Here is a 16068-nt window from a genome sequence, read left to right as displayed (position 1 = left end):
ACTTTCAGACTTGCTATCAACATTGAGCACCACTTTTTCCGGATCTCGACCCATGAGATCACCGTGTAGCCTTCCTAGCCACACACCTTGACATGCTGCAGTGGCCACTGCAATATACTCTATTGCATCAACTGCAGGTGCTTTACTATTCCTGCTTAGCTCAAGATGAGGTTTCATTGGAGCGTTAATTAGCTTGCAATATTTCATGCCACAACTTTCAAGTATCTTCCTTGTGTATGCATTCTGGAATAGTGTGAACCCTTCTGGCTTTTGATGTACCTCTATCCCGGGGTAGTAGCTCAAAAGACCGAGATCGTCCATCTTGAAAAGCTCTTTCATCTGTATCTTGAACTTTGCAATCACCTCTTCGTCTGTTCCCGTAATTAATAGGTCATCGGCATAGACGCCAACTAGTAGACGATCCATTCCTTCACCTCTCTTGTACGTTGCATGCTCTAGTGGGGCTTTCTCAAATCTAAGAGAAATCAATGTCCGATCATGTTTGATGTTCCACTCCCGAGGTCCTTGCCATAGCCGATACAAGATTTTGTACAACTTCAGTACCTTGTGCTCTTCTCCCTCTTTGATGAAGCCGAGTGACTGATTCACATACACATCTTTTTCTAACTCACCGTTCAAAAATGCAGGTTTTACATCCATGTGATGCACTTTCCATGATTTCTGAGCCGCGAGAGCGATGAGTAATCTCACTGACTCCATCTTTGAAATGGAAATGAATACTTCTTCGAAGTCCATACTTTCCCCTTGCACATACTCTTTGGCCACAAACCTTGCTTTGTGCTTCATGCACCCTTCAACATCTTTCTTGACCTTAAATTCCCACTTGAGTTTTATAGCTTTTTCATTGTTGGGAAGATCCACAGGCTCCCATGCATTGTTGTCATGGATCAATTCCAACTCCTCTTCCATAGCATGACGCCAACACTCCTCCGTATTTGCGTCTTCAAAAATTTCCGGTTCCTCGATGTGCAAACATTGTTGCCCTTTACTCTTCAACTTCATCGAGTTCATTTGAAGCGCTTCCTTTGGAGAGAGATTCAACACGCATCGTCCGTACGCTATTGAAGAAGAAACACTTGCTTCTGAACTTGCCAAAGTTTTTGTTTCTAATGATTCTAACGCTCCAAAACTGCCTCCTTTGGCTGGGCTCTTTTCCAGCCCATCACGTGGGCATTGCACCACTTCTCTCCTTGCTGGACCACAACGTGGTGGTGTAATCCATTCTTCTGGCCCATGTGTGGTAGCACATGACCATGCAACATCTGAATCTGTGGCACCCCGGCTTAGAGCGACCGGTTTACCATGCATTGCCAGCCCAGAGACCATGTCTTCTGGCAACACACAACATCTTGGTACAGAAAAACAACCGCTTTATTGACGCTAGTGGAACAGAGTCACATTACAACAGCTATCGAGGCCAAGCGGCACACTCGGTGCGGCTGAACAACATGTACATTATTTAGTGAACATAAAGGGGCCTCGATCCAAACAACTACGTGGTAGCGGAATAACATCGTGGCGGAAGCTCCATATCACAGGGACACCGATGTGGACACGATCTAGACTCGAACCGCGCTCCTTTCCAATGATACTTTCCTGAAATCTGGCATGACTCGCTAGGTCAGTACATTGAATGTACTTGCAAGCTCACAACAGGCACAATCATAATGTCAAACAATATCATGATATTTAACCAATTATTAATAACGCAACACTATATGTCAACATGATGTGATCATGCTCGAACGTCCCTCGAGACAGCTTACCAACTTTGATCATCTCTAGATCACAAACACACCACCAAAGTGGTCTTTCTCAAGAACAACTCGTGATCCTTATGGCGATCACAATCACGACCATCATTTGGTCCCAAATGCCTCGATGGCCTTTCTGCCATACATCAACAATGCAAAGTTCATAGCTTAGTGTGCAATTTTTAATAAACATTGACTCATGGTGGGACCTACTACGAGGTGTCCGTGACCGTGGACTCGGCTATCGATAGATTACACACTCTACAGAGGTAGCACACTATACCCACACCACGGAACCCATGGCCTCGTACTCCCATTCAGGTGAACCAACGGCATTCCGACAAAACCCCTCCATTGCCACAGCACTCTCCCGGTCACTCCGACCCAAATCCCCAACGGGCTGGTCCTGGGTGGCCCCGTGTCTACCAAAGACTCCCCGACCACCGTCGTGGTCAAAACACTCCCACTCGGGGACTCGGTACCATAATCTCATCAACGAGCACACAAGATTATGTCTGCTTACCGGGCTAGGGCAAGCATGACCTAACCTTCCCTAGATGGAGGCACCGACCAGAGGCCGTGTCAATGGACCGAATCAAGGCCTTCCCACAAAGGCAAATGTGGTTGCACTGGAAAGAAACTCGATTCAGCGGCACCATGACCTAGTCAACGGTATATTCAAGTTGAGTTATATTCGGGTTTAACTTTAAACTAAAAATAACCGGTGTCATAGCATGCCATGGAATGCAAAACAACACATGCATCATATAATGATAAAAATGACCGATGTCATCCTTATACACACCAAACATAACGTCAACAACTCAAATACTCTACTTGCTCAAATGACTCACAACTTAACCAAAATATTTTGCAACAAGTTTTATTGATTTCTTATGCAAGAAAGTAACTCCGATAAATTTCTCGTATGCTTGTCAAAAAGATTTCACTATCAACAACTCTTACTTTCTTTATCACTAAGTTGGGTTCAAACATTCCGCAAGACAAGTAATATGATTAAACAAGTATTTAACAAAACATTTTCTAACAATTTTTTATCAATCTAAGAGGGCAAAAACATAGCTTTAAATAATTGCTAATATGCATAACAAAATTATTTCTAACATCACCTCAAATAAATCTTAACTTGCTTTATCCACTAAACTAGTTTCAACCATTCTGTAAATCAAGCATAACAACTAACCAATATTTAATAGAATATAAATAACTCAATAATTATTTAAATGCATGGATTAATCATTTCATTCAAGTAAGAAAATCACAAATATTGAAATGGCATCATGAAAATGTTGTTGTGGCTTGCCTTAGTGCAGATGAGGTTCACAAGCCTCCTGGTGATCCTCAAGACAAGCCTCACCTTCTGAAAATAATTTTAAACACAAAAAGAAAATATCAAGAACACTTCTGAAAATCACCAGAAATTCTAGACAGCTCAGAAAAATATCATCTTTGGTGAGATGCTAGATTTCTTATCAAAGAACACAATGCAAAAAGAATCAATTCATTTGGACTTATGGTTGAAGAGTTATAGCTGTTTGAAGTGTTTTGTAAATTCAAATGAATTTGAATAAAAGAAATACACTGGGGGGTGACGTCGAAGGCGTAAAGCCCAGGGGCGCCACCACTCGTACCGCTTGGCGCGCGTACAGAGTGGCGACTAGCGGGCCTTGCTAGTCAGGTGGGGGAAGAGGGAGAAGGAAACAGAGGGGGTCGCGGCTTCGCCGGAGCTCTCGCTGGCGACAAGGGCTCCTTGGCCCAAACGAGATGGAGGGATGGAAAGAGGGGGTTGAGGCGCACCTGCCCATACCCGTAGCGTAGCTAGGGGCGGTCGGACGGCGTCGGAATCAACCTCGCAAGCGGAGGCAGAACGTGGAGGTCACCGGAGTTGAGGAAGACGGCGAGCAGAGGCCACTCCAGGGGCTCCAAGCGGGCGAGACGGCTTCACCGGAGAGAGGAAGAGGCCTTGGAGGGGTCGCCCAGGCCTGGGAGGGGCTGGAGCTACTGCAGCGACCAGAGGGGACCGCCGGCGAGCTCGAGCTCGGGCACGGCGGCCCGAGGCATGCCAGGCCAGGCTCCGGCTTCCTACTCGATCGTGGGGTGTGTGTGAGTGCTGGATGGTGCTCGAGGAGGCTGGGGAGGGCTCTATATATAGGCGGGCGGCGAGGGTGCTTCGGGCTCCGCCGGTGGACACCTGTCCACAGCGCCCGGCGACGAGCGGCGTTAGTGAGAGGGGGAGAAGGCGATGGAGGTCACGCGGCCACTGTGGGCGGGCGGAGACGAGCACAGGATCAAGAGGATGGCGACGAGTACAGTGCGCTCGACACTGTTGGGCTGGCCGGACCTTGCCCGTGGTCGCTGCGGCGAGCTCCGGTGTCGGCGAGTGCCAGGGAGGAGTTAAGAGTATTGAGACGATGATGGTGGCGAGGTTTGGCATGGTTGGGTAGGCGGGGAAGCGAGCAACAGAGGCTCGGGCGCGTCATAGAGCGCGTCGGCTGCATGCCAGCACGCCTGGACGAACACGGTCACCGCGTGAACTATGACATCAGGTCGATCTAAGCATAAACTCAATGTCTGGCATGTTGTTCGTGGTAGTTTTGGGTGTTACCACGATTTGGTTTGGATCCAGGTGCAGTAGAGAAGTTTTCACACACCAAGTAAGTTTCTGGTCAGTAACTTTGTGATGTTACTGTGGTCAAATGCCTTGGAGTTTGAAGTTGTGCTTTGGAGGCTAGTGATAAGTTACTAAGGTAAAGATGCATAAGAAAGTTCAGGTCAAGTGGAGCAAGTAAAATGGTAGTTGCTGTAGAAACCACCATTTCTGTCCAGAACAGAAAAGATTTTCTGTAGCAAAAATATTCCAAAAAGTGCTCAAATATTTTTGCTCAGGAAGGTGCACTAGGGTTCACAGAATATTTGTGAATTTTCTCAGATTTTTCTGAGCCATAAAAATTGGGGTTGCTTTGAAGCAAACTGATCTGGCTTAGGATTTTTGAAAGAAAATGAATATTTTTCTTTTAAGAAAAATATTCCAAAGATTATTTTTGGGTTGGTCAGAAGTGAAATGATGATTTAGGAGGGAAGTGAAGCACTTGGGTGAAAGCCAAGGATGCCCAAGTTTTTAAGTCCATATGAAAAGATTGAAAAACTCCAAGTTTCAAAAAAATTCAGATGAAAAATCAAGCAAATAAGAAAGGGCAAAACCCAGGCTGTCACAGAATCTTTGTTGCTTCCTTGAGCCGTGGCAGCTAGAACTACTGGCCTTGCTTGCGTGGTTTCTGAGACGCCTCCCTCTGGCCGAGCGTTGTTGATTTCTAGCGCTCCTGCCGAGCTACAACTAATATACAACCACTGGGTTACATCAAAAAAGGAGAGGAGCACAAGGTGTTGAAACTACACAAGGCATTGTACGGGCTATGCCGAGCTGCTCGGGCGTGGAACATCAAGCTTGATCGTACACTAGTTTCTCTTGGTTTTGAGAAACGTCCACTGGAGCATGCTATGTACAAGCGAGGTAAAGGCAAGGATCGTCTGCTAGTGGGCATCTATGTTGATGATCTCTCGATAACTGGAGCAGATGAGGAGGAGATTGCTAGATTCAAGCTACAAATGAAGGAGCTTTTCAAGATGAGTGATCTAGGGCTCTTGACATACTATCTCGGGATCGAGGTACATAAAAAGCCGGAGGGAATCACACTATGCCAGGAGGCATATGCAAAGAAGATTCTTGAAAGCTGTAGCATGGAGGACTGCAATCCAAGTCATGTTCCAATGGAGCCTCGACTTAAACTTAGCAAGACGAGCCAAGAACCTGCGGTTGATGCAACGGAGTATAGAAGTGTGGTCAGAAGCCTAAGGTATCTTGTGAATACACGACCGGACTTGGCCTATTCCGTTGGCGTAGTGAGTCGCTTCATGGAAGCACCCATGACAGAACATTGGGCAGCTGTGAAACAAATACTCAGGTACATCAAAGGGAGAACTAACTTCGGTTGTGTCTATTTGAGAGAGAAGCGGAATGAGATGGTGGAGCAACTTGGCTACAGTGATAGCGACTTGGCAGGAGATATTGACGATCGTAAAAGTACCTCGGGCGTGGCATATTTCTTGGGAAGAAGCATAGTGAGTTGGCTATCACAAAAGTAGAAGGTGGTCGCATTATCATCCTGTGAAGCGGAGTATATTGTAGCTGCAACCGCGGCAGGACAAGGTGTGTGGCTAGAAAGGCTACTCGGTGACCTCACTGACAAGGAACCGGAAGGAGTGGTGCCCTACGTTGACAACAAGTCCACGATTGCTCTATGTAAGAATCCAGTGCATCATGATAGAAGTAAGCACATTGATATAAGGTATCACTACATATGGGATTGCGTGGAAGAAGGCAAGATTGAAGTCAACTACATTTGCACCGATGATCAGCTTGCAGATATTCTGACCAAGTCTTTGGGGCGATAGAAGTTCATAGAGATGTGGGGAAGGATCCGCGTCCAAGCTGTGAAGTGAGGACATCGTGGTTGGGGGGTGATTGTTGGAGTCAACCACGGCTAGGTAGTCCAGTCCGGTATGGACTTGGTGCAATCATCCAAGTAGGATTTAGATAGGCTAGTTTAGCTTCTTTAAATACCTATGTACCCGATCAAAGCAATACAAATCGCAGGACCGACATGGCCCTGTTAGCCATCATATCGACTGTGTGCTCATGTGCCTGTTACGCCGAGTTGTGCTGGTGCGTTCTAGCCGGAATCAATCCAGCTGCTTGCTTGCTTGCTTACTTGTACATCTACGTAGTTAACATGCGTCCGTCTGCAAAAGTAACTCAGCCGGTCTGACAACTACAAGTGTGCTCTAGACGGAAAGCACTCGTCTACAAGCAACGTATAGGGGATCTGTGCCAACAATAACAACATGCACTACCGTATGCATTCACAACATATATAACATATATTAACATTAAATACCACAAGATGCATTTCGGTTTCACATTACTAAGACTAACATTACTAAAATTCAACACATAGAGCAACATCAAACATATGAATCTAGATCCACCAAATAACAAACAACTATGCAAACTATTGCATTTAGTAAGCTACCTTATAGATGCTTTGGCTAGACTCTAGGAAGTTGATTCCCACAATTTCCAGAGAAGGTTCTGGCATTGGCTACTCTAGCAGAAGATGCCACCAAGCACGATGGCAATGCCTTGCATCATGTTGTGGCCAAGCACGCCCCCACAATAGATCTATGTGAGGTAGGACACCCCAAAGCACCATGTGGGCCCACCAACACTGCCGTTTGAAGCTGCAGCTAGAGGAGATATGAATTATGACAACCACACCTGACCATTGCAAGGGTAAAAACATAAAAAAGTAAAGTCCAAGTGACATATGAGACAAAAAGGAAATCCTATTTCGGTAAGACTTGATCTGAATCGTAGTTCAGACCCAAGTCAGTTTAGTGAGGGCGACTATGGAAGTCACCGAATCGGCTCAGTCTATCTTGTCCTGATCTTCTTTTGTCGCCTGAACCGAACCTATTTTGAAAGAAGTTAATTTATCTCATGGTAGTCTCCCTTAGTCCCTTTGTGAAGCATTCATTATTCGGTCCTTCTCAACTACCATTGGTCAAAATCGAGGCCATGCACTAAACTCAAATCTCACCATATTGGTCGACTAGTGATGGAGTGGGAGGAAGGGATAGAGTGGTGTAAGGTAATGCTGATGGTTTTCGAGAGAGTGGTGGAGGGAGGCACCATGAGAGCTAAGTACTTGGTGAATTTTTCCCAGTTATCACAATTTGCCACATTTATGTGTAGCTTCCAGTAACAAGTAGGTGTTCACGCTCATCACTAGTACGTATGATGTAAATTGAGCAAAAGGATAAAATAATTAGGGTTAGGGAGCTCCAGATTTTTACCAAAACTTATATTTCACTATTATATACTCTCTACATTTCATAATGTAGTGCATATAATTGCTTTAAAAATGAAACTTTACAAACTTGACCAAGTTTATATAGAAATATGAAACTACATCTTATGGTGAATCTGATGATATATATTTGTCATTCTAGATGTAAATGTTTTTCTTCACAAACTTGGTCAAAGCTTTTGAAGTTTGATTTTTCAAAAAATCCATGTGACCTACATTATGGAACTGATGGAGCAGTAATATACCTTAATTTCCATCTCTTTTATGTAATAATTTGGATTTTTGAGGTAGCTACTTAAGGAAGCATATGAAGTGCATTTAACTATTAATCAAGAGGCTCCAACAATTTTGTATATTGAAAATAAAATATTGCACCATATTTTATTATGGTCCACTTGCTATTTTAAACCATTAAATGGATTTCTTGGTTATTAATGGATATAACTCAATTTAGAACAACAAGTATAGGAGAATGCCTAAAATCTGATAGAACTTTCATATTTCATTTATTGAGTAGCTTTGTAGGTCTTATCTCTGAAATGCTTGTGAACATCAAACATTAAGGCATGAAAACAAAAATATTTAGTTGGAGGTTATTTGTATTTTATTGAAAAAACTATAAATGAAATATGAAAAATATGAGACTTGGAATGGTGTGATCATATGACCTCAAAAGGCTGTGTTAAAAAGTTTCGATAAAGTTGGGATGTGCATTGTTTAGTAACTGGAGCATCTCCAAGTGAAGAAATCGTAGATTTGAAAGGGAATGTTTGAGGTTTGAAGGTGAAATCACAAGTGCCTCATTATTTGAGCTTATAATTTGGAATACAACTTGATATTACAATATTATATAGTAACTAGCAAACATGTTCGTGCGTTGCAATGGGTAAAAGAAAAACACATGTACCTAACCCAATAAGGCGATTAAGTTGGGTAACGCCAGGGTTTTCCCAGTCACGACGTTGTAAAACGACGGCCAGTGAATTGTAATACGACTCACTATAGGGCGAATTCGAGCTCGGTACCCGGGGATCGAAACACGTCAGAATGTGTTCAATTCCAAGACGATGAACTTGACACAGCTCTCACTGAACAGCGCTGTAAAAAATGTTTAAAACTTTAAAAACTAATTTGTAGTAACAGATTGATGCTTGAACCAGTGGCAGAGGAGCGGGAGGAAAGAGAGAGCTTGCACGGGCAAGAACTTCACAAAGTTACATAGGGAACACCTTTTTCTTTTATTATGTGAACACTGTAATTTGGTTATTCAAAAAAATGAAAACTAATATGTTAGCATTTTCAAATTAGTGCATGTTGCCAATATAGTTTTGTTTTAGATTTCTTATATTTTCTCATTGGATATTTAGATAGACATCATATGTTATACCTGAATCACCCACTATTTGTCCCAGAAGATTCCGTATATATCATTCAGGATATTTCATACCACCAAATGCCACCTGAAATTTGCAATTATTCAAAATTTCATTAGGTGCATATTTTCCACTTCCATAATATATCAGTTGTTTTGTGGTGAACATATGCAGCAAATTCCAGTCCAAATAACAATTGGTTTCTTTTTCCATATAATCATATAGAAAGGAAAAATCATATAATTTTGGCTAAACACACGTCATAACCATAGCTCATTATTTATTTACTTATTTTTTTAATCCAAATGACTCTTTTATTTCTGAAAAGAAGTTTTTCTGTAGGAATAATTAGCTGGGATTTATGCCAACGCGCTCATGCAGAGATGTAACACATGTTCTCTCGCATCGCACACCTCACTCTTAGCCACCAAAAAACCTAGCTCTGGCCCTTCGGGGACATCCAATAAAAAACCTCGCCCTCAGCTACCCTTTCTCCTCTCCCTCACCTCTTCAAAATTGCTGCTAGCCAAAGAATCCAGTCTGCTACAAAATTGTGCATCTAGTTAATGAATAAAGAACAAAACGCAACGTGCAGGAAGGTTGAAAATTGTAGCAGTCCGGTAGGCACCCAATATTTAGGCAATGGAATGAACATATATAACATATGAGTGTGCAAACACACATATACCTGAGTGTTTCTCGTGCTGAGCGGTCAGACCATAAGGAGGTAGACATAGACCATGGGAAAGCACGGTCACTGTCTAAGATGAACGGCAAGAAGAGTAGCCGCTGCTGCACTGGCAAGGCGGCGACTGCCGTCTAGGTGCTCTGCGGTCTCTGCAGCATACTTCCACCCAGCATATTAGCACACGCACGCACGATATTGGCGCGGAGCATGGAAGTAATCAGGTCGACATAGACTGTGATGGAAGTGGAACACTGTCGCAGTGGAAGATGGACAACGAGCAGAGGAGCCGCTGGCGTTTTGATTTTCGGTTTGAGATTTTTTTCGCCCCTGGCTGAGATGGCCGAATTTCGGCCATTTTCAAAAAAAATTGCCAAGTTTGATCAATTTCGGCGAAAGATAGATTTCGCCCCAGGCCCAGATGGCCGAAATTCGGCCGAAATCCGTTTTTTTGGCCGAAATTCAAAACACAGGGCACTGTTGTTCTAGCAAGATAGTTGGCGCCATGTATACAGCCTGCGGTCTCTACGGCGTACTTCCGCCCATCAACTACACTGGCAAGCCGGCTCCTAATCTTGTTCTTAATTGATGGTCCTAACGTTCAATCCTAGCATATTAGTGCATGCATGCATGACCGGCCAATGTTGTCGAGAGTCTGGGTCTTGCTCGAGATCATCTACTCGTCCCACGTCTTATATCATTAAAGAGGGAAGACCGGGACACCTTCATCCGCAGAGGACATGCAGCGCCATGATTCATTACGACCGTAGTTGCCATGAGTTTGATCGGTGCTGATGCATACGTATAGCCCTTCTGTTGAATGAAATACCTCCAGTGATTATACCATATTCCATAGGAATGTTTAAGTTGATATAGTAACTTTTTAGTTGAACACTACATACACCCTTATTTCCTCTATCTTGGTTTGGAACATGGATACCTTCGGGTAACTTCATAAATCTACGTGATACATAAAATAATCCAAAAAGTTATGGGATCATGGAAAAAGTTATAATGACATGCGGATTCATTTTTGAGAAACAAATTTGAATTAATATCTCTGTAGGATAGATGAAAGACTGCTGGATGTAGGCCTGGTGATGAGTTGGTGGAGATGTTGTACTGATAACATGTTCCACAACCTCTTCCACTGAGTCTGGTCCAAGGGTTGCAGAGCAAGAGTCAAGTAGATGTAGATGAATTAGTCAATCAACTCCATTGTACAGAAAGTAAAATTGACAAAGTGAATAGGGGCAGAGTTCTCTTTATTAATGATTTTTGATTGCACTTATAATGATTGATGGGTCCACAATGGGCTAGTGGGCTGCTCCTCCAGAGGCCCAAGTTTTCCAACATACCTATAAAGAATGGGGATTTAGAGTCCACCATGATGAACATATGTGCAGTAGTGATACCATATTATTCCCTCTAGGGTGCGAGGTTAGTATATATATATATACCGTGAAGCAACTAAAATAATATGGTACATTGGTAAAACATTATTCGTACTATGAAGCAACTAAAATATTTATTTTGTAATAAGTCAACAACATATTCGATTGAAAAAGATGTTAATACACAAAATGAAAAATATGCACTCCTTCTATAAATGTTATTAGTTACTTGGAAGATTTATTATCGAAAGATACAGACTTATTTGTGAGATGTCATATTCTAGACTCACAAATTGTTTGACATCGTTGAAATTGTGGTGATTGTTGAGCTATTATATTTTTATGCTTTATTTCGTAAATAAATTTCACTTTGATGGTCCCAAGATTTTTTTTTGTGGTGGCAAAAGGAGAATGTATTTGAAAACATTTCAATATGTAACGTTCTACAATATTGTCTTATTCACTAGTAGTTCTATTTTGCTTCGTCACACAGCGAGTTACATAACTGACTGCACCCCATAGAGGTTAAATGAACATTATGCTTCTGCTAGATTGATAGCTCTTATGTTTAATACGTTGTACATCGATGCTGGTTTAAGAAGTCCAAGTTCTATTTGATCCAGTTGATCGTGAAAATGGAAAATAATTGATACAATGGATGATAATATAAGTTCACCGTGGAACAAGAATTGTTCAAAGGAATAATAATCTAAGTTGAAAACATTGTAGCTCAAATTGAATCACGCGCTAATTGTCCTATTTATTCACAATTACTCTAATTATATTCAACAACGAACTTCCCGTTTACAATATCTTGATATTTCATTTGTTAATACATATTTCACGATACTTCCCATGGATGTATTAGTAGGTGTCATGTGTACCAACTAGCACAATTGGCTCATCTACAAAAAATCCAGGCAACTTGGCTCAAGTGGCATGCCGTTAAATGAAGAAAAGAGTATTATGTATCATATAATGATAATGTATCACGATAAATGATGATATACTGTGTTTCATGAAAAATAATAAATGAGACGATCTGAAATATTAACTTCTGATACTATGCAACAATGATTATATATATCACAGAATAAATAAGGCATGCAGTATGAGGGTAGTCCCCGCACACTATATCTTAAGTTGTATATAATCTCCTTTATGTTTAGCTATAGCAGTTCTAGTGAACTATATCTCAGTGTTGTATCCAAACAACCATTACTTAATGCTTTTGGTGAGAGACAAGTTAAAAGATGTCTTGCATTAGGTTCTAAGATAACTATTTAGATTAAGATAAAATTGGTCTCTCTTTTCTTATTACATATAGTGCCACATGAGAATTTTACCTACGAAATCATGTTAATAAGCATGCCCTAATACTCCCCACTATGTGTAGAGTTACCCTCCCTAATTGTATACATCAATGTACATTCACATGATTTATATTGTGAAAAAATATGAATTACACATGCATGATTATTGATGTTTTCCAATACCATGATGTAGTCCTTTGTGCATTTTCCCAATGTTTTTTGCCTTTACAGATGTTCTAATACGTTGGATATTGATGGATTTTTGTGACATTTTTAGATGCACGAGTATGACTCTTATAACAATAATCATTCACCCTATAAGCATATTTATTCTGATTACAACTAGATGTAAATTTGGAACTTCAAATAGGTTAAATATATTATACAAACTCAATAAAAAAATTCAAAGAAACAACAATTGTATATAGCCATGTATATCCCTTATAGAAAACACAAGTGAGCTACTTGGGATAATGATAGATATAATCATGTGCCTACAGGTTCTTCTTTGACTTTTCTACAACATTTATTGGTGTGGGAATGATTTGCCCACCTATGGTAAATATTACATTGCTAGTCGGAGGCATCACATCATGGGGTTTTTTGTTCCCTTTTCTCGAAACAAAAAGTGGGCAATGGTATCACACTAGTAATCCAACAAGTTTAGTTGGATCAAATGGATACAAGGTATGTACTAAAGAATTTAATTGTTGGTTGGAATTTCATCTAATTTAATTTTTTACCAAGATACTACTTCTATACGAAAAAAATTGCACTTTATAAAATACTATCTAAGTTTATTTGTATCTATGGAGTCTGATTACTACATCTATATTGCGGGCTATAATCACATTTCCCAGTCCGATCAAACAAAATTCGATGCAATTATTGTAGAATATCTAAATATACTTTGTTTGATCTTTAATGAAAGAGCATCGATTTATCATGGTTATCCCCAAAATACATGGCGGTGGAGCTAGTGTGGACAAATATATCCTCGCAATCTCTTAGTTTCAACTTTACAAACAACTGTTATAGCTCGCTGAACTGTCTAGGATAGTTTTATTTTCCTCCCACACCCTTTTATAGACTCATGTACATTACTAAAGTTTTTTTATAAAAAATACAAGACAAATCTATTAATGTTGTCCTAACCATTTTTTATGAACTCGGCTTGGCACATTAAATTTTGGAAGTAACTTCTCTTAGCAAGTAGTCCCAAATATTAGAAAATTTCTCCCTCTTTTGTGAGACATCTGCAAGAACAGGTAAAATAAAAGGATTTGTTTAAACCTACAATTAATTACTGATTTTACGCATTGAGATATCGGATAACAATCTTTAGCTGACCTTACTTAGCATATTAATTATTAATCTATTTCACTTCGTAGTCCTCCATATAGGCCAACTCTACCTTATCTATTATCATTTACCATGAAGGGCGGAAGATTATTTTTGTAGAGTCAAAAGTTGAGTGCAAGTTGTTTTCACGAAAATAAAATAAACAAAAATACGCGCTACGTGATACTTCCCACAAGTGTTATATACGATAGCATTCAAGCCCTGTCTCTAGTTGTTAATTGTTACCAAAATCTAGCCTTTTTAGGGAACATCTAAAAGTGAAAAATACAAGTAAAATATACATTGACAACAACACAATTTGATTATACCCGACCTTTTTATTGTGGTAGTCTAAGAATATTTCATACCTTTTTCATTTTGGCTAAATAACTTGGACGAATAGAATTCCCACTTTAGTAACCGTTTCACTCATAACCATAATGCAGTTCTTCTTCACAATAATACTCAAAGTCATAGTGTGTTAACTCATTGTTTGTTGGATTTATTGGCATGTCTATTTACAACTTTTCTTTTGATTCTTTGAATTGTTAACTTTTGAAGGACGAAATAGTCTCCAACAATTAGGCGAAGTTTCAGTCAAATTACAACCACCAGACCTAACAAATTTTCACTTGATCCTTTGAAATATTAAAATTTTGAAGTATGGAATAGTCTGCAAAATAAGCAAACTTCCAATCAAACTTACAACCACAAATGCTAACTATTTGGTTCCTCGTCTCAAAACTATGGGGGTCAAGTCACTCATAAAACTAAAGCTAGGAAAGACGCACAAGAAAATAGCAGATGTTGAAACATAAATAAAATCTAATAAATATGTCAGTAAGTTACTTTTTCTTTCTTTTCCTTTAGCATTTTATGTGGTCTAACTCTTCAAAGTTATTTAACAGGTCTTTATTACAGTTACACTTATCGTTGTTGATGGTATTTATAACTTCATTATACTACTTGTCACTGCCTTCATTGACTTCAAACAAAAACAACAAGAAACGGATTCAGTGGTGGGGAACTACTTGAGAAAACACCCGAGTCTTAATTATGATGATCGTAGAAGGATTGAGGTATTCCTTGAAAATAGAATACCTTTTTCCATACCAGTGACTGCATACGTGGTGTGTGCAATAATCTGTGGAATTATTATCCCAAGGATGTTCTACCAGATAACTTTCTTTAATGTCCTTACAATTTACATTATTATACCGATACTTGCGCTCACCAATACCTATGCAACTGGGCTCACGGACTGGAATGTTGCATATACTTACGCCAAGTTCACAATCTTCATCGTCTCATCATGGGTTGCCAAACCTGGTGCAATTGTCGCTAGCCTTGTAGCATGTGGGCTAGTGGTGTCAGCACTTCATGTTTCCTCGCAAGCAACACAAGACGTGAAGACAGGTTACATGACACTAACCTCACAACGAGCCCTGGTCATCATGCAAATTTTGGGTATAATCACTGGTTCAATTCTTACCCCATGCATCTTCCGTGCCTTCCAAAAAACGGCCAAGGCACACATTCCCATTGGAGCACCAGACTCAGAATACCCATGTCCATATGCTGGGGTTTATCGTTCCATCGCGGTGGTTGGCACAGGAGGTGTCAAGGAGCTCCCTGACCATTGTCTAAAGTTTTGCTTTGCTGCAGCTTGCTTTGCCATTGCAGTCAACACACTCTCAATTGTGTCTCAGAGGAAAGGATGGAAAATAATGAACTACATTCCCAATGTCACCGTGTTTGCATTGCCATTCTTCATTGGATCATCTGGCCCCATTGATATGTGCATAGGCACTATAGTGATGTTTGTATGGACTAAAATTAATAGCCAAAGTGCCACTTTACTATCATCAGCAGTTGCAGCAGGCTTGATGTGTGGAGACGGGCTATTTGCACTACCATCATCAATGCTCACCCTTTTCAGTGTGGAGCCACCCATGTGCATGAAGTTCATTCAGAGCGGAAAACAACTTGACTTGGCAGATTCCTTCATAAAAACTATCTCCGCGCCTACAAAGCCATGAGGAATGCATTTCATAGGTAAAAGTAACTAAATATTTGTTTGGACATATGTCTCTGAGGGTGGATCAAGCAATACTTTGTAGCTATCAACAAGTCGATCAAGGATTACAAATAGTACTGCAAACATTAGAAGCACTATATCAACATTGTGGCATTGAAATAGTAGGCATTGCAGAAACTATACAAAAAGTGATGATCCCAG

At 40.6% G+C, this 16068-nt stretch overlaps 1 protein-coding gene across 1 annotated transcript in view; it reads left to right on the top strand.

Moving 5' to 3' along the window:
- LOC125532807 (probable metal-nicotianamine transporter YSL3) overlaps positions 1–15868 on the top strand; it is a 104890-nt gene extending 89022 nt beyond the window's left edge. The window contains exons 5-6 of the mRNA XM_048696712.1: positions 12989–13179; positions 14847–15868. Coding sequence (XP_048552669.1) covers positions 12989–13179; positions 14847–15868 — 1213 coding nt within the window. The remainder of the gene's footprint in view (positions 1–12988; positions 13180–14846) is intronic.
- Positions 15869–16068: the final 200 nt, after the last annotated feature.

This window comes from Triticum urartu, chromosome 1, assembly GCF_003073215.2.
Source record: "Triticum urartu cultivar G1812 chromosome 1, Tu2.1, whole genome shotgun sequence".
In the NCBI taxonomy this organism is placed as follows: Eukaryota; Viridiplantae; Streptophyta; class Magnoliopsida; order Poales; family Poaceae; genus Triticum; species Triticum urartu.
The sequence above is the reverse complement of the archived record's forward strand: the minus strand, read 5'-3'. Positions and strand labels throughout refer to the sequence as shown.